Source organism: Musa acuminata, chromosome BXJ2-8, assembly GCF_036884655.1.
Source record: "Musa acuminata AAA Group cultivar baxijiao chromosome BXJ2-8, Cavendish_Baxijiao_AAA, whole genome shotgun sequence".
Taxonomy (NCBI): domain Eukaryota; kingdom Viridiplantae; phylum Streptophyta; class Magnoliopsida; order Zingiberales; family Musaceae; genus Musa; species Musa acuminata.
In genome coordinates, this window is record NC_088345.1 from 6,844,486 (window position 1) to 6,866,518 (window position 22,033).

At 41.3% G+C, this 22,033-nt stretch overlaps 4 protein-coding genes across 4 annotated transcripts; 3 read left to right on the forward strand and 1 right to left on the reverse strand.

Moving 5' to 3' along the window:
- Positions 1–298: 298 nt before the first annotated feature.
- Positions 299–1,874, forward strand: LOC135618949 (uncharacterized). Its single transcript, XM_065120444.1, has 2 exons — positions 299–1,154; positions 1,390–1,874. The coding sequence occupies exons 1-2, from the start codon at positions 491–493 to the stop codon at positions 1,533–1,535; spliced, it is 810 nt and encodes a 269-aa protein (XP_064976516.1). The 5' UTR covers positions 299–490; the 3' UTR covers positions 1,536–1,874.
- A 5,817-nt stretch (positions 1,875–7,691) lies between these two features.
- Positions 7,692–9,183, forward strand: LOC135618950 (U-box domain-containing protein 4-like). The gene has a single exon (XM_065120445.1). The coding sequence runs from the start codon at positions 7,972–7,974 to the stop codon at positions 8,956–8,958; it is 987 nt and encodes a 328-aa protein (XP_064976517.1). The 5' UTR covers positions 7,692–7,971; the 3' UTR covers positions 8,959–9,183.
- A 4,750-nt stretch (positions 9,184–13,933) lies between these two features.
- On the forward strand, positions 13,934–19,851 carry LOC135618951 (non-specific phospholipase C2-like). The gene is made up of 4 exons (XM_065120446.1): positions 13,934–14,598; positions 16,914–17,431; positions 17,514–17,690; positions 19,181–19,851. Exons 1-4 carry the CDS (start codon positions 13,994–13,996, stop codon positions 19,495–19,497), a joined length of 1,617 nt encoding a protein of 538 aa, XP_064976518.1. The 5' UTR covers positions 13,934–13,993; the 3' UTR covers positions 19,498–19,851.
- A 283-nt stretch (positions 19,852–20,134) lies between these two features.
- On the reverse strand, positions 20,135–21,792 carry LOC135618952 (aspartyl protease AED3-like). Its single transcript, XM_065120449.1, has one exon. It carries the CDS (start codon positions 21,724–21,726, stop codon positions 20,383–20,385), a length of 1,344 nt encoding a protein of 447 aa, XP_064976521.1. The 5' UTR covers positions 21,727–21,792; the 3' UTR covers positions 20,135–20,382.
- Between the last annotated feature and the right edge of the window lie 241 nt (positions 21,793–22,033).

Below are 22,033 nucleotides of genomic sequence, written 5' to 3' on the forward strand. Positions count from 1 at the left end.
GAATGGAAACTAGTAGTCCACAATATATATATATATATATATTGTATATTATATTATATATATATATATATTAATGAAGTAACCAGAAGAATTACCTAATTTGTAATTCCACGTGGCACTGGATAATTGACCTTATTTATATCTTCTTCTGGAAAAAACAAGTAAACTTATCCGGAAGCTACCCGCCTTGTGGTTGGAGGCAGTGAATGGGACCACTGATGGATCCCACACGGTCCCGCCACTGCCCTCAATTGCATTAAGGGAACCGTGAGAACGACGAACTGTCTCCGTCTCTCTCTCTGTCTTCCGGTTCCTAATCTGTGGATATGCGCTTCCGAAACCCCACAGTTTTGGGTGTAGACGCACATCAAAATGTTTCGAGTCGTCTGCGTGTATAACGCCGGTTTCTCTCGACGGCGTGTGGTTCAAGGTGGCTTGATGACCGAGTTGTTCGTGGTTCGGAAGAAGCAGCAGAAGGCAGCGGGAGTTGATGGGGCGGAAGACCACATGGGTTGTTCCCCCAACCATAAGTCTCAGTTTCTCCGGCACCCTCGCTCCCCCTCTCACCAGGTTCCTCCCTATCGCCACCACTTCCTCCATCCCTGAATCCCAACCCCAATTCATCGCGTCCCGTCCCCCTCCCCCTCCCTCTCCCCATCCCCAGAAATCGCATCCCAAGAGCGCCTTCCTCCACTTGGTTGATTCCCTCGCGAGATCCCTCCGCTCGATTCTACCATCCCGGCCCCCCGCCACCGCTGCCTCGCCCGCGACCCCAACACGGCGGCCGATCTCGCCGCCTCGGCCGCGATCGGAGGCCGGGTGCGCCCTCCCGCTCTTTCGGCCCTATGTCGCCAAGGTCCCGTGGCACGGAGGCGTCCGCGCGTTCCTCTCGCAGCTGTTCCCGCGGTACGGACACTACTGTGGCCCCAATTGGTCGAGCGGGAAGGACGGTGGCTCGATGCTGTGGGATCGGCGTCCTGTGGATTGGCTTGATTTCTGCTGCTACTGCCATGATATTGGATATGACACACACGATCAGGCCAAGCTGCTGAAGGCGGACCTTGCCTTCCTCGACTGTCTGGAGAAGACGAGAATGACAACGGAACGCGGTGGTGTTTCGGCTGCAGTTCTGTACAGAGCTATGTGCACCACGGGTACGAGCACTAACTTAATCACTTTTGTCCTCTCAGTTATCACTATTTGGCATGCATATGTAGATTTGAGTCAAAGCTTGGATCAATCAGATCACCAAAAACTATTCAGATATGGTACCTATTTTGACGATGATAGTATTACAAACATGTTAACATAATTATCTTTCTATAGTCAATTGCCGGCGAAATTTAATGGAACTAATGGTGCTATATGATTTGTTTTGCTTGGTTGCAGGGCTGAGGAACATAATAATACCTTATAGGATGCACCTAGTTAAGTTACAATCTGGGTCATCACTTATGGAGGTGTTCAACAACTTGATCAGTAAGGTAACCTATTCGAGCAATATTGAGGCAGAAAAAAGAAAGGATATGCTATGATGCTAAAAAGGACTTTTTACCACTGACCTGGTGTGTTCCTGAAAATTATTCTTTCCATTCTCTATCGATGAAGTTGTATTGACATGCAACATTCTTATGTATATGGTGAACTGAACTGGAATGTTGATCACACGTTATTATTTCAAATATAACTGTTCTGTCAGTGCTATCGTGAAGAGAAGTCATGATAAGTCAGTCGTTTAAGTAAAGGCAGACTAAAGTGAAGTGTGTCTACCATGTGCATAGTATCATGCCCCTAGTCCTCATGTGAACGTTTGTGAAAAACAGTGTGTACCATATGTTTCTACCTTCTAAAAAAATCTTGAAATTTCAAGTAGAGATATCATTGTTCATTGTAGTTTCACTTCTTGTTGAACTCCATCACATGCAGGTTAAAAAGAACTCTTTGTATTTCATATAGTTTGTTTATCCTTATTGTTCATCGACATATTTTGGGGGTCAGACATGATTTCCGTTATTTCCTTAGCATTATTCTTCTCTACATATCAGAGATTTTGGGATTTAAAGAGTTGGACAATATAGACCTGGGTATTAGCTTAATACACTGCAAGTGCGACCTTTTGATTTACCTGTCAGCTGAAATACTAGTATTGGAAATGTATTTTTGGTTTATGTATAAGGGGAAATGCCAATTTTGTTTTACCTATAAGGACATTCAATTTGTATTAAATCTTGTTTTGTTTCTTTCTGCTGTCATCGATAGGACATGGTCTTTCAGTACTTCGTCGCCAAACATATTTGGGAAGGTTACTGGAGTCTTATTGCACAGCTTAATAATTTGTAATGTCGTAAGTCTTTTAAGAGAATATGTTTCCGACCACAGCTTAATATTTGGGAAGGTTACTGAAGTCTTACTGCACAGCTTAATAATTTGTAGTGTCCTGAGTGCTTAAGAGAATACGTTTCCGACCACAACTCATTTATTTGGAAAAGTTCTTGTGTCTTGATTCCTGAAAATCATTTAATTATGGATGTATTTAGTGACAGGCTGAGGATATTGAGTTAGCAACAACGCCATTATAATTCCTATCAAACAAAGATAAATAGCAAGTTGTCATATTTGTGACTTAATTGTCTAGTGCACCAAAGAAGGCAAGCTATAAAAGTGGAGGAATATGTGTGAATAACAGGGGAGGTCTGATGGACCTTCCCAACTTAGTTCTTTTGAAGTTAAATCTCAGAGGACCATATGGTTGGACTTGGAAATTATGGAGAGGCATTGTACTAGACATTGTCTCATAGTTATTTTCTCACTAGCTATCCTCGATAATTGGCATTATGACAATGTATTGTGCATGTTTAAGATTTCATTTTACTCCTGGCAGTATCTACAGTAACATGGATGTGAATGTACTGCAGAACTTGTATGCATTGATTATGCTTCAAGATAAACGTGGTTTATAGATATTGATGAGATTTGATGGAGATGTAACTCAAGAAGTTCAATGCATAATATAGATACTTATTTTGGACCCATTGTGTTTATCATTTGGCAAAATAATCTGTTCTGCTTGTGGAGTTTGTGGTCTTTACAATAAAGGGGACTTTGGCATAACATTACTAGAAACTTGACTGAATCATATCAAGATCAAATATGCATATTGGGTTCATCATGGTTTCGGTCTAGTTTAGATTGCATCAATAATTATTCTGATGACAACTGGTCAAATGGTCTTCTTTGGATAGGATTATCCCTAGTTATCTGTATTATGTCGTAGAGGTTCATATGACATGATTATGATTCATTTAGTTGGTAATGTTTGTAAATCAGTCCTAATTTTTGGTTCATGATGATATATGTTTTCATATCAAAACTCCCACGAAAGGATTGGCTTTTTTAGTTTTCCATGTCATAACATAATTAGGAGTAAATTAATTGGATCAGATATGAATGCAACTGAGTGATTCTTTCTTCTTGTGGGGGACCTTCAGAAGTTCATTTTTCATTCATAAATAACACTTTTTTTGTTTGCTCTTAGAGCTTGAAAATATGTACTTTGATCCAAGGTTCTGAATACCATACCGTACTAATGTACCGATCAGTCAGATACGATGTGTATCGAACTGTACCGAGCGTACCGATTCATGGTACACTAAGGCGTACCGATGTATAGCTCGTACCGGTCCTCTATCAAATTGGTACGTGTTACCCGTACCGAGCGGTATGGTACAGTATTGCAAATCATAGTTTGATCAATAAAATATTACTAGAATTGTTTCGAGTGATTGGTTGGCCATTATTATCCTCTTCATTGTTTTTTGTTTGTACTGGTTGTAACCCTGATGCTTCTTCTTTGTTTGTTTCTAATCAAGTTCATACTGTTTTTTTTTAAGTTTGGTTATGATGATTCCTGTTGTATGTATTAAGCTGGAACTAGATTGAGGAAACACAATGCCACCTAGAATTACATCAGTTGGAAATTGAATAGGTTAAAATATCTCTGAGAAGTATGATATGAAACACTAACCATACCTTTCTGCTAAAGTTATGAACTCTAAGATAATTTTTTCTTTGCCTGTAGTCATGTGTGACTTCAGATTGATACGAAGTTGGGAATTTTGTTATTTTTTACAACTTGAGGTATACATGTGGCTATTGTTTCTTCTCTTGCCAGTGTAGTTACCTGAATCAGCATGCAGAATTGAACTGACAGAGCATGTAGAAGGTCTTATGTTTGAAGGAATGCAATTTGAAGTTTGGAGTATTAAAGAGAGTTTTTGGATAACTGAACTATTTGTTTGTTTATCCCCCCATGCTGCTGTCAAGATTCATTTGGAACAGTAATCCAGGATCCATATACTATAAATCTCTTTTTGCCTCGAGTTTCATTCTATCATCAGATGGAAACTTTCTTTAGGCATCTCTGTCATTAGATTCTTTATGTTTCAAGAGGGAACTGGACTGAGTGTGTTGTATCTGAAGTACCATAACATAGTTTGAAGATCTTAGAATTCTAGCCAAAAGAACATCTGTGATAAACACATTTTCCTGAACTTATATACATTAAGTTGATCTACTACTGCATCAGAAATCCTAACTACACAATGTCTTATGGCATTTATTAGGTTAATGATGATCATCTATGAGTGTATAACTTGACCTGAAAATTTTACTTATTGATATGGAGCTAAGTGAATTGCACAGATTTATCATCACATGACTTGATGGTCAATTTCCGGCTCTCCCATAAGGTTACACATCTTAGGCACTGATTACATAACATAACAAATGATTTGACCCAGACTGCCTCTTCAGCTCAAGTAAATCTTAGTCCAGAATGCATCTGCCAAATGCATTATTTCTGCTTTGCTATATCGAAGTGAGTTCAAAGTGATGCAGAGTTGTAAATATGGGGTTATAAATCTTTGCTTGTCTACTTGCACTTGCACATCGTATTTTATGAACACTACTAACCTAAATTTGTAATTGATATTGGTGGAGAGAGTTCACTGGATGTTTGGTACTTGCTTGCCTGTAAATGCAGTTGGCATCAACAACTTGCTACAGATATTATTTATTTGGTTATCGTTACATATCTAAATAGGTGTTTGACTGCCTGTGATTGTGGCAAATATTATATGGTTTTGCTTGTATGGTATATTATGTGCAATTCTACGTGTCAGCAAATTGTTCATAGTGGAATTGTTGTTCATAGTGGAATTGCCGGCTTCAGGTGCATGCTATAGTTTTAAGTATAGGCACAAACTTCACTATATATATACTGTTTCATGTAGGTCGTAATTCTTCCTTGTTCGTACAAATGATCTAAAGTCAGATATTGTTACATCGTTCAACACTGGCATATTGCAACTTGTGTTGATTGATGTGGAACCCAAGTTTTTCGCAGCAGTTGGAATGACAGACTTTGATTCACGTTGGCCTTCAACTCTTCTGACCTTGTGAATAGGGTATCTATCTTTCTGTGCCAAAATACTATTGCTTTTAATGATGGCGTCACGATGATATAAAACATTACGAGTCTGTCCTAAATAAAAGACATGAGAGTTTGTATCTTATGTTGATGTACTGAAAAAGCCACTCATAAACTCAACCATCTCTTTGTTGTTGACCCCGTCAGGATCGATGGACTTCGTCGACTTCCTCTAGAACATATGTCTCGATCGAATCTCGATCGAATGAAACTTCGTCAGGATTAGAATGAAATATTCACCCTAATCCCGAGTCCTAAGCAAAGGTTAGGACCTTGAATGAACCAATATGCATGGTCGCGATGCTAACTGCACTCTTTTAATTCACTTTGAAAGTTCTGAGATAAAAGTCATTCTCACAATGAATCATTCTTATTGTTATTATTGTATTATCGCAATGAGCCTATGCTACGTCTTCCTTCCTCTCGAAAACTAGTGTTGCATTCTTGTTAAGATGTTCCGACTTAAGTCACGACTCGAATCATGACACACTAATGAGGCACCAGCGAAAGGGCGTAAAGGTGCGGCAGGCAACACGGTGCGACTCTTGATGTCTATCTGGCACGAGAAGCGAGTAGAGACATGATGAAGCATCTTAAATATATATAATAATAATAAATTACAAGGGCCCCTTCGATTTAATGCAGCACGCGTGGTTGGGACGCGAGGCTGGAGAGAGAACCGCTCGCAAACGACCCGTTCATCCGCCGGTACGCGAAAGCTTCGACCATTGGCGGTGGCCGCGTCAACGCGGTGCGATGCGTTGCGACCACCGACACACCAACCCGAAGGTTTGGTCGTACGTCGAGCAATGTCGATCCGGTAAGTAAATGCCTTTTGTGCCCAAGCCAAGCCCCGGCAATGGCATGATGTTAATAACCAGGCCAGCCTGTCCGTAAAAGATAGACCTGTCGAAAGCCATCGTCATGTCGTCCTATTCTGCCTCTCTCTCTCTCTCTCTCTCTTTCTCTCTCCCTGCAAAGTGTAATTTTATTTAGGGTTACCGTGTTCCGGCCAACGGATTTAGAGGCATGACGTGTTTATTGACGTATACCGAGTTGAAGCGGAGCCACGAAGGATCCCAAAAAACAAAAAATCGCAAGACCCTTCAAATCAACGCGAACGACGACGACAGGAACGAGGGAGAGATATATCTACACGCGAAAATGACCAAAAGCTGCGTTCACGAGACAGAGTAGTCAAAGCAGTCACACCACGAAAGCTTCAACCTTCAACGGCGGCCGCGGTGTCAACACAACCCCCAACCGCGTACCTTCTCTACCTCACGGCGGCATGACGCCGAGGTAAACACAGAGATTAAACAAGATAATGTCAACTTATTTTATTTTGGGCAAACTATTTAGAAAAGCTTCGATTAATTAATTCTTACAGGATGACATCACTCAATTGATTAATTATCAAGGTGTTGTTTTTTATAAATTTAATTTTTTACTCTTTTATTTTAATCATTTTTATCTATGCCGATTCAGGTTAAATCATACCTCTACTCCTCTTTTATTTACTGTACATAATAAAATTAAAATGACAAGAATATTGATGAAAACTAGGGATATCCTTATAAAATTTTTAGTATAAAAGCATCATCCAATAAAAATTAATTGATAGAGATTATTTTAAATAAATTATCCTTTAATCTTTTGAGTAAATTTTTTGAACAAGCTCTTAGTTTAAAAAATTCTTATAAAATATTTTTTCTTTCGTAAAAGATGATTTTGTCCATATCTTCATCACATCAATCATCGTCTTTGCACATAGGACTTTATCTATCTTTGTCCATGCCTTATTGCCCTACTAGTCATCATCATCGCTTGTATCGTTGCCCTTGTCCGTAATTCCCTCCGCCAAGATCAATAATAGGATGATAGAGATGATGGACGAAGATTGAGAAGAACAGTGAGAGCAAGATGAAAATAGGAGTAATAGAACAAAGAAAACCAACTACTAAGATGCTGTTGACTAAAGGTAGAAGCATAAACGATTAAAGACAAACGAGGATAAGGATAAAAAACGAAACATACGAGAACCTATTTGTGAGACGACCATCGATGAAAATAGAGACGACAACAAGGGCAAAGACAACAGCTCATGGGGAGAAACAAAATTATCTTTTACAGAAAAGAAAAAAAAAAACTCTACTAAAAAAAATAAAAAAAATGCTCCTTCGGAATTTCTCAAAACTTAGGCGAGTCTTCTATGAAATGTTAGGGGTATCACTGGATTTAAGTGCCAAAAATACTCGGAGCACCGTGTCGACGTGACACCATTTCTTTTCCTGGCACACCCAGTCACCATTCTGGGTCGACTTAGGCCACGAGCCAATGTTCGTTCTGTCAAAACATTCAACTCCACGCTTCCAACTTTGCTCGTAATAATATAGTAGCTAATCCATCCTTACCGACTTATCTACCCGACGGCTTATGGGGGAAACGGGATCACCGAAGGGCAAAAGAAACGATCGAGATCCATGGAGGTGAAGCACCGCACCGCCCGGGCCTTGGTGCAGCGCCTCGACTCCTCCACCGCCGCCGAAGCCATCGCTGAGATCCGCCTCCTGTCGAAGCACGACCCCGAGATGCGCGCCCCCCTCGCCGATGCCGGCGCCGTCCCCCTCCTCGCCGCCCGACTCCTCGACCACCATGATTCCTCCGATGCCGAGACCCAAGAGAACGCCGCCGCCGCCCTTCTCAACATCTCCATCTCCGCACGCGAGGCCCTCATGTCCACCCCGGGCATCCTCGACGCCCTCGCCGCCGCCCTCCGCCTCCCCCTCGCCGCCGCCGCCCAGCACGCCGCCGCGACCCTCTATAGCCTTCTCTGCGTCGACGCCTACCGCCCCATCATCGGGTCCAAGAAGCCCCTCATCACCGGCCTCGTGGACCTCATCCGCACACCCGGCGCCTCGACCAGGTCCATCAAGGACGCGCTCAAGGCCCTCTTCGGCCTGGCCCTCTACCCGCTCAACCGCGCCGCCCTAGTCGAGCTCGGCGCCGTGCCGCCCGTCCTCGCGCTGGTGGCAAATGACGCGCGGACGGGGGTGGTGGAGGACGCGACGGCGGTGATCGCTCAGGTGGCGGGCTGCTACGAGAGCGTGGACGCGTTCAGGAGGGTGGACGGCGTGAGGGTCCTGGTGGACCTGGTGGGCGCGTCGACGGGGGCGAGCGGGAGGGCGAGGGAGAACGCGGCGGCCGCGCTGCTGAACCTGGTGATGAGCGGGGGGCACAAGGCGGTGGGAGACGTGATGGAGGTGGAGGGGTGGGAGGCGGCTATCACGGGTCTCGCCGGCGGCGGGGTGACCGCGAGGGGGAAGAGCAAGGCGGAGGCACTGCTGAGGGTTCTGAGGAGCGAGCGGCAGAGCCAGCCGCCCGGCCGTGATGATTCCGAGACCGGCTTCGACGTTTCGGCGCCGCAAACGCTGCTCTATTCTTCCTCCAACAGTAACTCAATTGGGTAGCTGACGGTAGATTAGATTCTCTCTTGCAGGTTTCTTGATCTGTGTTCGCTGTAGATAGTCACATAAGCTACAAGGAAGCAACACCTACATCGGATCGAGATATCTGTAATTGATGTTGCTTCAAGGTTCTATTGCTTCGATGTATCGCAAGGAAGACACATTTCCTTCGACCGACACATTGGAGTTGGTTTTGTCCCAAAGTGAAGGAATTGACTTTTGGCCGTACGTCGCATGTCACCCCCTCACCTGCGACCCTCCGAGCTTATACAAATAAAATAAATAAATAAATGATAAATTCCTAAAAAATATGGATATTACCTTCTCCACGTGCCCTCTGCTTTCATCTTTGTCCATTACTTTCGTTCTTATTCATCATTATTGATAAGTTACGAGGTTCCATCTTTGCACGTTGTCTCTATTGTCAAACTCGATGAAATAAAAAAAGATCGAAGAAAAAAGATCCGTATGTCGCCCCTCCCTCTTACCTTTTACCTCTTATCTTTTTCTATTTTTCAATGTTAAAGAAATAGATGAAGAGCAAAAATTACTATAGTAATTATTTCGTAAAAGATGAACATATTACAGGTAATCTTAAACAAATATTTATTAATAGTTTATTATTGGTTCATCGTAATTCTTTAATTGTAGGCTATACTTCCATGACTTTTAGCTCTTATGGATCCAAGTAACTCTTTTTTATAATCAAACCCCACATAGTCTTAATGATCTAATCTAAATATTGATTAATGCAACTTATAATTGTGTGACTTATCATAAGTTTAAAGGCAACTTGAGTCTAGTAGGTGAGTATACAGTAAAACTTTCGAGCTGAGGATGTGGTGGTTTGATAAGGTATCTTACAAATTGCATTAAGACATGCTCCACAAGATTCCTTTTGACAAGTTAGTAAGAGAATTGAAAGACTCGGAAACTAGAAGTGTTATGCACCCTAATTGATTTCATATTCTTTGATAAGTTCATTCATGAGAATCACTCATCAGTAATCCCAAATAAAATAATAAATATAGATTATCTAATTCTCAACCTTCCAAATCCCATATCAATCCATGATTCTGGTGTTATGGGTTTTACAAAATCATGCATATGATTAAAAGTTTCTTTTTCTTTTAATTAAAGTCATTCACTAATCTCTCACAATACGATCAAATAAAAATGTTCTAATGAAGTTAGCTATGTTATGGGCTAACTTATTGAGGTTTCTTAACAAACGATCTAGTAATATTAATCAGCTCAACATAGACTTAGCCACCGTAGTACCTCCCTCTTTTATTGATAGTATAAAATAATCACTTTTGCATCACACATATTGTTAAAGACGGCTATCCAACTTGGTTTCGATCGGATCTATACTAAGAGTCTAATTTCACTTGAGGTATTATGGGGTGACCGATGTGGTGCTTAGTATATAGGGTGACCTAGAACTCGAGATGCTCGTTATTGTACAAAGACTAGTATCATAAGGGATTCGATGTAATCATTTAGACACTCCAATTAGACTTACGAACTGAGTTTAGAAAACGAAGAAAATATGTTTGACCTCAAAATCTATCCCTATTTATCTCTTATAGTCATCCCCGCCTTAGTCATTTTTTATCAGGAAGATATTTTTCATAACAAAAAATATTTAAATTTTAATTAGATTATATTAACATGATATATCCGTCGAATGAATTATTTTTTATTTTTTTTGTTAATGCGACTATCACATATTTAACTTGAAATAAACACTGAAGCTTTTTCTTTTAGGAGAAAACCTAGATGTTGCATAATTATAGGCCTCTTAAGCCCCTCCAAAATTACCTTTCACTATCCAACCACCACAAATTCATCTGTATCTTCTATAATGTACCTACTGCCTCTGCAAGATGAGAGAGTTCATTACTAAGATATCATCACATTCAATAATATATTCGGTAGGCTCGGCATACGATCGACAGTCCAATGAGAACACAATTACACAAATCACAAGAATCAAAGAGGATGAGAGCGAAACATTTGTTTGTATCAGATGACGTATTCAACTTTGGACAATCAAACAATTGGAGGATGATTGACCGTACTGTGGGAATCGTAGACCTGTAATGTGAAAACGAGTCCCTTCGTCACCGAGCTCGGCTGTTCATCATGGCTCTTTAATTCTCTGCGACAACAAGCCAAGCAATGCAATATTTGGTGAGGTTGCGTTTAATGTCTGATGAGACGGGAGGAATCATCCGACTGTTGTGATGGCAATTGGAGAGATCACTGCAGTAGACGTGGGGACAAGCGATGTCAACGCTTCTACTCTTTGGTGTGGACGCTTCACCCAAATGCTTCGTTTCTTCTGCTTTTGGGGTTTCTCGTGGGACGAAGCTGTTGCACTTAACTCAACCACTCAACGTTAGACCATTTAAGTTGTGGACGATGAGATGTCATGTCTACACCGACTCAGATACATCAATTAAATGGTCTATCAGATTAATATGACGTGTGATTGTGCTAACCATAACATCGATAGTTCGATCAATTTTTTTAAGTATTTTAATATTCAAATCTAATGTGATTTGAAATATATATATATATATATATATATATATATATATATATATATATATATTAAGCATAAATTCATATATGAAATATGCATATATGAATATTTGGTATCCAACTATACCTACTCAATAGAACCTATTTTAGATAAATCTATTTCCTGATCGAGAATATTCAAATCTAAATTAAACTAGTTATCATTACATGTCTAAAAACAACCAACCCATCATAACTATAATTTAAAAATAAAATAATAATGAACCTATTTTAGATAAATCTATTTCAATCTTATCGAGAATATTTAAATCTAAATTAAACTAGTCACGGTTACATGTCTCAAAACAACCAACCCATCACAACTATAATTTAAAAATAAAATAATAATGAATAAAGGTTCTCACTTGGGAACTTATTATTCTACTTTGTAAAATATATGAATGGATAATCAGAAAAATGTAACTATGATGTACTTTGATATCATTTTGAGAATTTGATTAGATGGCCAAAAATCTTAAAAACTGATTCTAATAGTATAGTGCCCAATATATGATTTGACATACTCAAATCCCATAATCAATTTTAACTTGACTAAAAAATACTTAAACCTGATTTAATTGACTTGAGTGGATTCAGGTATCAAAATATTATTGATTGTCATATCTAATAATGATAAAATCATGATAATGGTTGAGATGATTATAACATGGCAATCTGAATAACAACAACAACATAAATGATATTAATATTGATGGTTGGTAATAATAAACTCCATAGGGGATGGTGGTGACAATGGTGAGAGTTATAATGAAAATAGTGATAGTATCCACTAATTTAGTTAGTAAATATCTTAATAATTTATCGTAAGGTCCGAGATTTTATGATATCAATATAATTTAGTATTTTTATTTCAAAAATATTTTGATATCAATATTTAGTTCAAAAATACTATTATAGTATTTTTGAATTAGCCTTATATTGTTTTTATGGATAAAAACACTATAAGGCTAGTTTTAAAACATTATATAGTGTTTTTATTTTTAAAATATTGTATAGTATTTTTAAAATAAAAAATATAATATTTTTAAAATACTATACAATGTTTTGTGGATAAAAACTAACCCACAAAACTCTGTAAATATTTGACAATTTTTTTTTTCTGATTTTGATAGGGAAAAAAACAACAACTTATAAAAGGAGCATTTTTGAAGCATTAGAAATAGGAGGTGACTGTTTGAGAATTATGAAAATGAGTACCATATGAGAAAAATTCAAAAATAAATACTTTCCTAAGCTATCACTCTTCTTGAAATTTATGATATAACTAATTACATTGCCAACACCAATCATATATTTAGGATAATTTATATATTAAAGTGGATTTAGCCCAATGATTATGTTCATAAAAACATTAATATATCAATGAACTCTATTAATTTTCTCCTTAAAATAAGATGAAGATCAATAAAAGTTGAAACACCCAGCCATATTAGTAAAAAATCTATGAGGTACATGCACCATGAGATTTATTGGCCACATTATGCACCCCCCCATGAGATGCAAGTATCTTTGTCCTAGCATTTAAGACAAAGATTATGTAACATTAACATATAAATAGTAATAATAAAAAGCACTTCCCACACTTATTGCAACATAAAATACAGTTGGAATCTCCCATGGAGTACCATTATATTTACAATGCATTAATTTGAACCAGAGCTCATTTATAGTAAAATCCAACTATGAGCATAAATGATAGTAGTAATCATCCATGGAGATTCATTTATTTGGCCAACTACTGCATGACTTTAATGGATCGTGACACTTGGAAAGGCAGATTCCTGCTAATCACTCTCTCTCTCCACAGTACCATCCTACTGATTTATATGGAATGAAAATTGTTCTAACTAATTATATAAAATATAATTCGATATATATATATATATATATATATCGAATTAAATTTTATATAATTAGTTAGAACAATTTTCATTCCATATAACTCAACTTACATCTTAATGAGTATTGATTGTCATGACAGATACCATGGTTTGATATCACTATTATTTATATGGTATCTAATCATTCTCTCTCTCTCCTCAATAACATCCCACTGAGGGGTGCCGTTATAATCCAATATAGTTTACCTTATGTCGTTATAAGCGATACAGAGATATTATTTACCGGTTTTGATCAAGAAGTACGATCCGTTGATTCGTTTACACGCAAGAGATGCATGTCTTCTCCAGCCGGACATTCCCGCTACAAAGCAGATCGTATTCTACAAAACGGCACGAAATCACAAACATCTCTCACAAAAGAGACAAAACTGGCTGGAACAAAGCAGAGGTCGTCACGCGGCCGCACCAGCTCGGCCCACGAGAGCATTTAAGGGCGCCGCAGCCACGCCCACCGTCGCTGCTTTATATAAAGTCTGTGTGGTTTTTCCTCCAACAACCGCAGTCGTTCACTGGATCAAGCGGAAAGAATGGGGACATCCGGGGGACGCCGTCGACCTTCTCGTTACCAATCCCTTCGGTCGTCCTGCTGCTGCTGCTGCTGCCTCCTGCTCCTCCTCCTCTCATCCGGTGGCTGCCTGCGTGCCTCCGCCGCGGGGCCGATAAAGACGGTGGTGGTCATGGTGATGGAGAACCGGTCGTTCGACCACATGCTGGGGTGGATGAAGCGGCTCAACCCCGCGATCAACGGGGTCGATGGGTCGGAGTGGAACCCGGTGTCGGCGTCGGACGCGGCGTCCGACCGGGTTTACTTCCGCGACGGCGCCCATTTCGTGGACCCGGACCCGGGCCACTCCTTCCAGGCGATCCGGGAGCAGATCTTCGGCTCCAACGACACGTCGGCGGACCCGGCGCCGATGAACGGGTTCGTGCAGCAGGCGCGCTCCATGTCGGACAACATGACGGAGAGCGTCATGAACGGGTTCCCCCCGGAGATGGTGGCAGTGTACCGGGCGCTGGTGGAGGAGTTCGCCGTGTTCGACCGCTGGTTCGCGTCGGTGCCGTCGTCGACGCAGCCCAACCGCCTCTTCGTGCACTCCGGCACGTCCCACGGCGCCACCAGCAATGTCGCCAGGTACAGCTCCTCTTCTGCTCCCAATCGGCTACCACTTCGACTTCTTGCGACATTTTCTTGATTTGCTTCGACTTTTCTGTCTTTGTTTCCATTTTTTCGGTGTCTGATTTGGTTCCTCGAGCAACGAAGAGAGTGATTTGGGTGAGCTCGGAGTGGGTGGGTGATCATTGTCCTTCCTGATTGACGCGGGGCCCGCATCTTTAATGCTCCTCAGATAGGGTTGTCATGTGACTACTGCTATTTTTTTCGGACTGAATCACCCATAAGAATTGTCTGGGTGACGTGTGTCCCATCTACCTGGTGGGACGCACACATGTGGGGCCGATGCATTGGGCCATTGACACGAATCATCACCCAGTAAACTTTTTCGGGGTGATTCAGCTGAGTCATAGAATGCCATGATCGGTGGTACCTGGGCCTCACTTTTATCAATACTTGAAATAACGAGTAAAAAATATGGGTATATCACTGTGATTGCACCTGACAATTTACTGCTATGAGTGACCAATTACATTGGGTAAATCTGCTTTATCAAGTTCCAAACTTCCAATACTGTTCGCCTTATTCATGTTTACTGTTGTTGTACAAGTTCTTTCGAGTATAACGATCTTTGCACTGTCATTACTTGGTAGAAAAATCATCTAGTGGGGGATGTAAATAAATCACTTGTAGTTCTTGCAGTGAATTTGTAGAGGGGTGTTCTTATACCTGATTAATGGCCTCTAAAACTTTGCTACTGAACCTTATTTAGCTGAGTAAGATATGGGATGGTTCTTAGAGTAGAAAGATTTCATGTGCAGTTATATGGCACTCCAGGCTGCAAGATCAATGAAATTGTTGCCATCGTTTTTTACTCTTGGCCATTTTGCTGAAGGTTGATCATTGATGTTCGTCATTTTGCCAAAGATTTCATGTTGAGGATTTATCTTTAATTGAACGGATAATGTTCATCTTTGCTTTAAATTGGGCTATAGATATGATGAGTTGCAGTAAATGCTCATTTTGATCACTGGTCCAAGTATAAAAGTATTTATAGGAAAAACTTTATTTTGAATGGGCTGAGGAATAAAATCTCGATCACATATCAGTCCACATTTTGATCCATATGGTACTCTTGTGGGGTGGGGTATCAACACTCATCACAGGTCAATACTAGAAATTTAGATAGGACAATTAACTCTAAACAAACCTTTCTTTATGAAGTTAGATTCAATAATTGATTTCAACTGATTTATTTTCCTATTTGACCCACTCTCAGCCTAATTGAAGCTTGGTTTGCTTCATGAAGAAGATACTTGTAGCTTCCTTTGTGTCATGAAGAAGAAAATTATTTGAAGGTTGATTTGTCGCTTGAAAAAGAGAATTTTGAGGTTCGAAGAAACATGGCTCAATTTTAATTAGTCTAAGGATCATAATCAGATTTGAATGTCTTTCTAAGCAAGTATTAATGGCATTTAGATGAAAATCTTATCTCATCATTTTCGTATATGCATATTTATATTTCATATATTCTTAAAGTAGAGAAAACATGTGGAAGTTAGAATGCTGGCACATAGATTGATTATCTGTCATTCAAGGATGGTTTACTATGCATATAGACATCCAATATATTGGTTTGACAAAGTCCTAGATTGATTAGTTGGTATGATATTCACAAAAAAAATGCATAGATCTATAAGCCCAAGTTGAATGTACAAGGCATAAGTGATTGCGCTACATCAATAAGGTCATAAAATGTTAGTGTCAAAAGAATATCTTGATAATTTTCGCTGGTGTATTTGCTTGAGCTACTAACATAAGATTGGGGAAAATGGGTATTCTTGGGAACTTTGTTCTCCAGAGTTTACATTATTCTAAATGATAAGGGTTATTCTTCTTTATTGTCTTTTATACTACACCTACTGTCATGTACACGTGTGTTATTTGATAATTTGCAAAATGGTAAGGTTGATAAACATTTTATAACTGAGATGGTTCTCAAGCAACTCATCATATGCCATCATTGTAAAATAAGAAAGAAGATATCATTGTACAGAATTAGACTATGCTTATAGAAATTTATCATATAGCAATTATTTAAAGATCAACTCAATATGATTTGTGATATAGCATTGCTGAAAGTTATCACAATTATATATGTTGCAAGATTATGCTTGCAAATAAGGTTCTATATAGGACTCCCTGACAAAAGTTATATACTTATTGCATCTCAAATGCTTGGATTATTTCATATATGTATCTCAATTATATGCATAGGACGCATAATGTGCATTTTCTGAAGTAGCTAACATCATAAGAACACTATAATCATGCAGCAAGCTGGCAATCGGGTATCCACAGAGAACAATATTTGAAAATATTGATGATGCAGATCTCTCTTTTGGAATATACTACCAAAATGTGCCTGCCACTCTTTTCTATCGCAATCTTCGGAAGCTCAAATATATCTCTAAATTCCACTCGTATGAACAAAAATTCAAGAAACATGCAGGCGACGGTTCTCTTCCCAACTATGTTGTCATTGAGCAGCGATATATGGACAAGAAGGATAAACCTGCAACTGATGATCACCCATCCCATGATGTCTACCAAGGGCAGTTGTTTGTCAAGGAGGTCTATGAAACCATTCGCTCCAGCCCTCAGTGGAATGAAACCCTGTTCATCATCACCTATGATGAGCATGGTGGCTTCTTTGATCATGTTCCAACACCAGTAAAGGGTGTCCCAAGCCCTGATGGGATAGTCGGCCCAGAACCCTTCTTCTTCACATTTGACCGCTTGGGTGTAAGGGTCCCAACGATCATGGTCTCTCCTTGGATTGAAAAGGGTACTGGTAAGTTGATGGACACTGATTATCTCACTATTGGTCATGGCCTAGTTTGTTAGTTAATAATAATTTCATATGGTGGATGCAGTCGTACATGGTCCCAATGGTATACCAACTCCAACTTCAGAGTATGAACATTCATCCATACCAGCGACAGTGAAGAAAATTTTTGATCTCCCTTCATACCTCACTAAGAGGGACGAATGGGCTGGAACTTTTGAAGGCATTGTGTTAAGTAGGACAGAACCTAGAACTGATTGCCCAGGTGATTCGGTTACCCTTTTGTGGTTTCTCTGTGTCCAATAATTCTTTAATTGTGAAGCTCTTATTTTATGATTCTTAAAAGTACATGCTCATGAATATTTAGCATTGTTAAATATTCCAAATTTTCACATGTAATTCATGTATGTGGAATTCCAATGGAACAACAATAACAGAAGTCATATTTTTTCGATTAATAAGGGTTGATTATATGGATCTTCTTTTGCCATATGCTTTATGTAGAATAATATCCGTATTTAAACTAAATCCTAGTGTCAAATATGTTCTTACTGCATTCAGTAAAGTTTCATAAGGTTTCCTTATGAACCTTATGCTGTAAATCCTAATTGACTCTCCTTGTTTAATTGATTTGCTTTGAACATATTCATGTCATTCTGAATAATTTTCTTAATTTTATCTTATCAAGGCTAATCATATTTTCACAAATGAAAATATTTGTTATTCCATCTAATCCAGTAATCTCGAACATTATCTCAATAATGAATTAGAAAAATCTTAGGCTGTTACCTGTATGGTCTGATATGGTATAGGATGGCATACCAACACTCATATGGGTCAGTACCAGTCGGTATTACCCAGACCAGAGGAAGGAGAGAGAGAGAGAGAGAGAGAGAGAGAGAGAGAGAGAGAGTGGAGAAGGAGGTGGGGATGAGGTTGCAGCAGCAATGTGATGGGGAGGTGGAGGCAAAGCCTGATAGAAAGAGAGGAAAAAATCAAGATAGTAAGATAGTTATGACAATTGTTTGAAATCGAAAATAATAAGATGGTACAAGAATCAAATGGTAGGTTTATTGCACCGCAGAGTTTGATACCAAAATGCATACCGCCCGTTGTGTCTAGGACAATGAGCTTAATAGGCAGTATGGTTCATACCAGAACGAAGTATAAAAATCATCATTTTTGCATCTTGATTGAGTATCATCTTGCATGGTTCAATACAGTTGATATTTTAATCTATGATCTTAATATCACATTTTTTTATTTACTGTCCTACACTCTAAAATATAAAGTATAGTTGGCCTTGTAGTTATCAAATGAAAATTTTATTTAGATCTAAAGGGCACACAATGATTACACCAAAGTTTGTATATCTCCTCTCTACTTTCACCATATTGTTTTTAATATGTTAACAATATCTCTATCAATTTCTCTTTCCTACCAAGTAATAGATCGAAACAGGAAGACTTTTGTCTATGGGAGTTTTCATCCAATTATCTTAACCACATCATTAATACATCTCTTAGCATTGGTAAATTTACAATTTTTTTTTATTAAATCATATTGATACCTAATTTTCATTTTTAGTTGCTATATAACTTCTATAATTCTTCCCAGTTTTATAACTTTAGATCTTTAAAGCAGCCTCTTATAGTAGTGATGTCTCGTTTTATCTGTTAGCAACATATCCTGTATTTAATTCTTAGATATTCTTGTGAAAAGAGTTTTCACAAAGGTTGTTGGTCGTTAATGCAGTTGAACTCCCGAGTCCTGTGAGAATAAGACAAACTGAAGCTAACGAGGAGGCCCCATTGAGTGAGTTCCAGCAGGAGTTGATGCAGCTTGCAACGGTGTTGAATGGCGATCACCTCCTGACCAGTTTCCAGGAGAAAGTTCTGAAGCGCATGAACGTCAAAGAAGGCATAGCCTACGCGGAGAGTGCGGTGAAGCGCTTCTTTGAAGCTGGATTGACTGCAAAGAAGATGGGAGTCGACGACGAACAAATCGTGCAAATGAGACCGTCATTGACGTCTAGGTCCTCATCATCTTCTGTTCATCATCGTCATCCTTGAAGCTACTGTTTAGTATCCAGACCTGTTTGTTTGGATACCAAGCATCATCAGGGGTACTGGATTTATAGAAAGGGTTCTACACGAAAGTCTTCTGTCCAATCATTTCATGTGTGATTGTCTCTTAAATCAAAGTAGCCACTCATCCGAGTGGAAGTGTTCTCAATGTCTGGTGCTTGGCAATTCCCACAGTTCATCAAATTGTTCTCCCGTATATGATTAAAAGCATGTATTTGGTATTTTGCTCCAACGAAGTTTGGATGTCGCTTTGAAAGCAATTGTAAGCAGAGTGCCAACATGTATTTTGTCTGGACCTCCTGATTGCTAATATGACTGCTAGCCTCCCACTACAGTATACTTTCATGCATGCACATTGCTATCTTTACAAGTCAAGATAAATAAAAGTGTACAAGAAATAAAATAAGAGAGAACAGTAATAAAGAGGATAAGGGCATTGCTTCACCTCTTCTTTCATGGATGAGGATAGACGACTCGTGGTTTGCTATTATAGGCTTAGATTTAAGGTTTAATTTTAGATTTAATTTAAATATAAACATGTTAGGATCATAATAATTCCTTTACTTCAAAGGCTGATGGCATAGCAACGGAGAGAGGTAACAAATTACTAAGAGACTACAAATTACAAGAGGAGACGGCGGTCATTAATAGTTTTCATAATGTGACGTGAGGAGCTAATCAAAAGCCCGAAGAAACCAAACCGAAAACGAACAACAGAGAGAAAACGACGAAGGCCACTTTGAAGACCCACTCATCCAGATCTAGAGTTCTTCACTGCAGGACACGACTCCACTCCACAACAACAGATACAGACGCTTCAAATCCGACGACGATACAAAAATACGCTAATCCGTGCATGCAGCGAGTGCCTCAGGCCGTAGTACAGGCCTCACGGGCGAACCCAATCCGTGCATTGGGCACATCAAACAGCACACGGTGGTTCTGCTGCTGCATGTTGGCGACGACATTGAGCACCGAGTTCACGTTGTCCGGCGCCCCGGCCATCGCCAGGCACGTGATCGACCCGGCGGTGCTGTGGATCAGTATGTTGTCCGGCGGCAGCGTCACGTTCATCCCCGTGAACATTAGCGTTATGCCTGGCGGCGTCACGGCCCCGTTGTAGCACGTGTCGAACCCGCCAAGCGACGTCACCGGCCCGGCCGCCTTCACCCGCCGCCGGAACTCGTCCCGCAGCGCCGCGTACGCCGGCGCCACCAGCCGCGTGAACATGGTCCCGGAGTCGAGGATGGTCCCGGCGCCGGTGGCCGCGTCGAAGGTGAATGCCGACGGCGGTATGTCGAGCACTCGGCGCCCGACTCGTATCCCGATCATGTTCACGTAGTAGAGAGACGAACGGCGCGGGCTGGAAAGCAACGGCGTGGTCTTCATGTTCTTCGGCTGACCAACCGGACCGAGCCGCAGCGTGCCGGAGAAGTTGAGCGATTTGAAGCTGGGGAGACAGTAGGAGAACGTGGCGCCGTAGAGGCCCTTGGTTTGCGACAAGAAGGAGAGAGTGCCGCGTCCGAGACCCAGGAGGCCCTGCGGCGGGATGGAGTTACCCGTGACCTTCTGTAGACACCCGAAGGTGTACGACTGCACGACGTCGGATGCGAGCGCGAGGGAGTCCTGCGCGAGCCCAGCCTGGAGGGACGAGGCTCCGTAGGTGAGGTTGAAGGAGCATGAGGTGGCCCCCGCGGGACACGAGGGGTTGGGGACTTGACCGCACTGGGGGGAGCCACAGGGGAGGGGGCGGTAGGTGGTGGAGCGAGAGGGATCAAAGGAGGGGGAGGCGGATGGGCAGCCGGCGCAGGCGGTGCAGGGGACCCACGCGGCGTCGTTGCTAGTGTCGAGGGCGATAAGCATGGGCTGGGCCGGGGTGCCGACGCTGGCGCGGACGACGTAGTTGGGGATCTGGAGGAGCTGCCGACCGGAGGCGACGGGCACGAAGGACCGTCCGGCGGTGGCGAGCGAGGCCAGGTAGGCGAGGCGGGACTCGTCGCGGGTCATGAGGTCCATCACGGTGTCCTCCCACGAGTCGAAGCGGGCGGACTCGCGGAGCGGCGAACACGGCCCGAAGGCGTGAAGGATTCGGATGGTGGGGCCTTCGTCGGGCGGAGTGGCGCAGCGGAAAGCATCTGCGGCCGCCGCGACGGCGCAGGAAGAGAGCACTAGCAGAAGGAGGCGTAGCCGCGGTGGGGAGCCAGCGCAAGCCATAGCTGTGTGTCGAATCCGGTGACGAGGAAACCGAGTCGGAGGTGTTCATATAGTGACACAGGGAGGACCGCATTCCATCGCTGGGTTTCTCACGTGACCGGCCAACAGCACGGAGCAGCAGAGTGTGAAAGGATGCGTGTAGACATTAGAGAAGAGCTGGCCCCACCACTCACGGGTGGGGTGTCCGGCGGGGGCCACAGCTCGTGAACGCGTCTGCTCGTCCTTTCCCATTGCCATTCCCGAGTCACGTGCACGAGGCCATCCAAGATCTGGCATGGGATTCTCTTCCTTTGTCGGTGTTACTGGC

What these genes read in the sequence shown, in the direction of transcription:
- LOC135618949 (XM_065120444.1), top strand. Translation starts at nt 491, where the DNA reads ATGGGGCGGAAGACCACATGGGTTGTTCCCCCAACCATAAGTCTCAGT. An exon ending in CAGAGCTATGTGCACCACGG is followed by an intron (nt 1,155 to 1,389) that starts GTACGAGCACTA and finishes GCTTGGTTGCAG; the next exon opens with GGCTGAGGAACATAATAATA.
- LOC135618950 (XM_065120445.1), top strand. Translation starts at nt 7,972, where the DNA reads ATGGAGGTGAAGCACCGCACCGCCCGGGCCTTGGTGCAGCGCCTCGAC.
- LOC135618951 (XM_065120446.1), top strand. Translation starts at nt 13,994, where the DNA reads ATGGGGACATCCGGGGGACGCCGTCGACCTTCTCGTTACCAATCCCTT. An exon ending in TTGGATTGAAAAGGGTACTG is followed by an intron (nt 17,432 to 17,513) that starts GTAAGTTGATGG and finishes TGGTGGATGCAG; the next exon opens with TCGTACATGGTCCCAATGGT. An exon ending in ACCTAGAACTGATTGCCCAG is followed by an intron (nt 17,691 to 19,180) that starts GTGATTCGGTTA and finishes TCGTTAATGCAG; the next exon opens with TTGAACTCCCGAGTCCTGTG.
- LOC135618952 (XM_065120449.1), bottom strand. Translation starts at nt 21,726, where the DNA reads ATGGCTTGCGCTGGCTCCCCACCGCGGCTACGCCTCCTTCTGCTAGTG.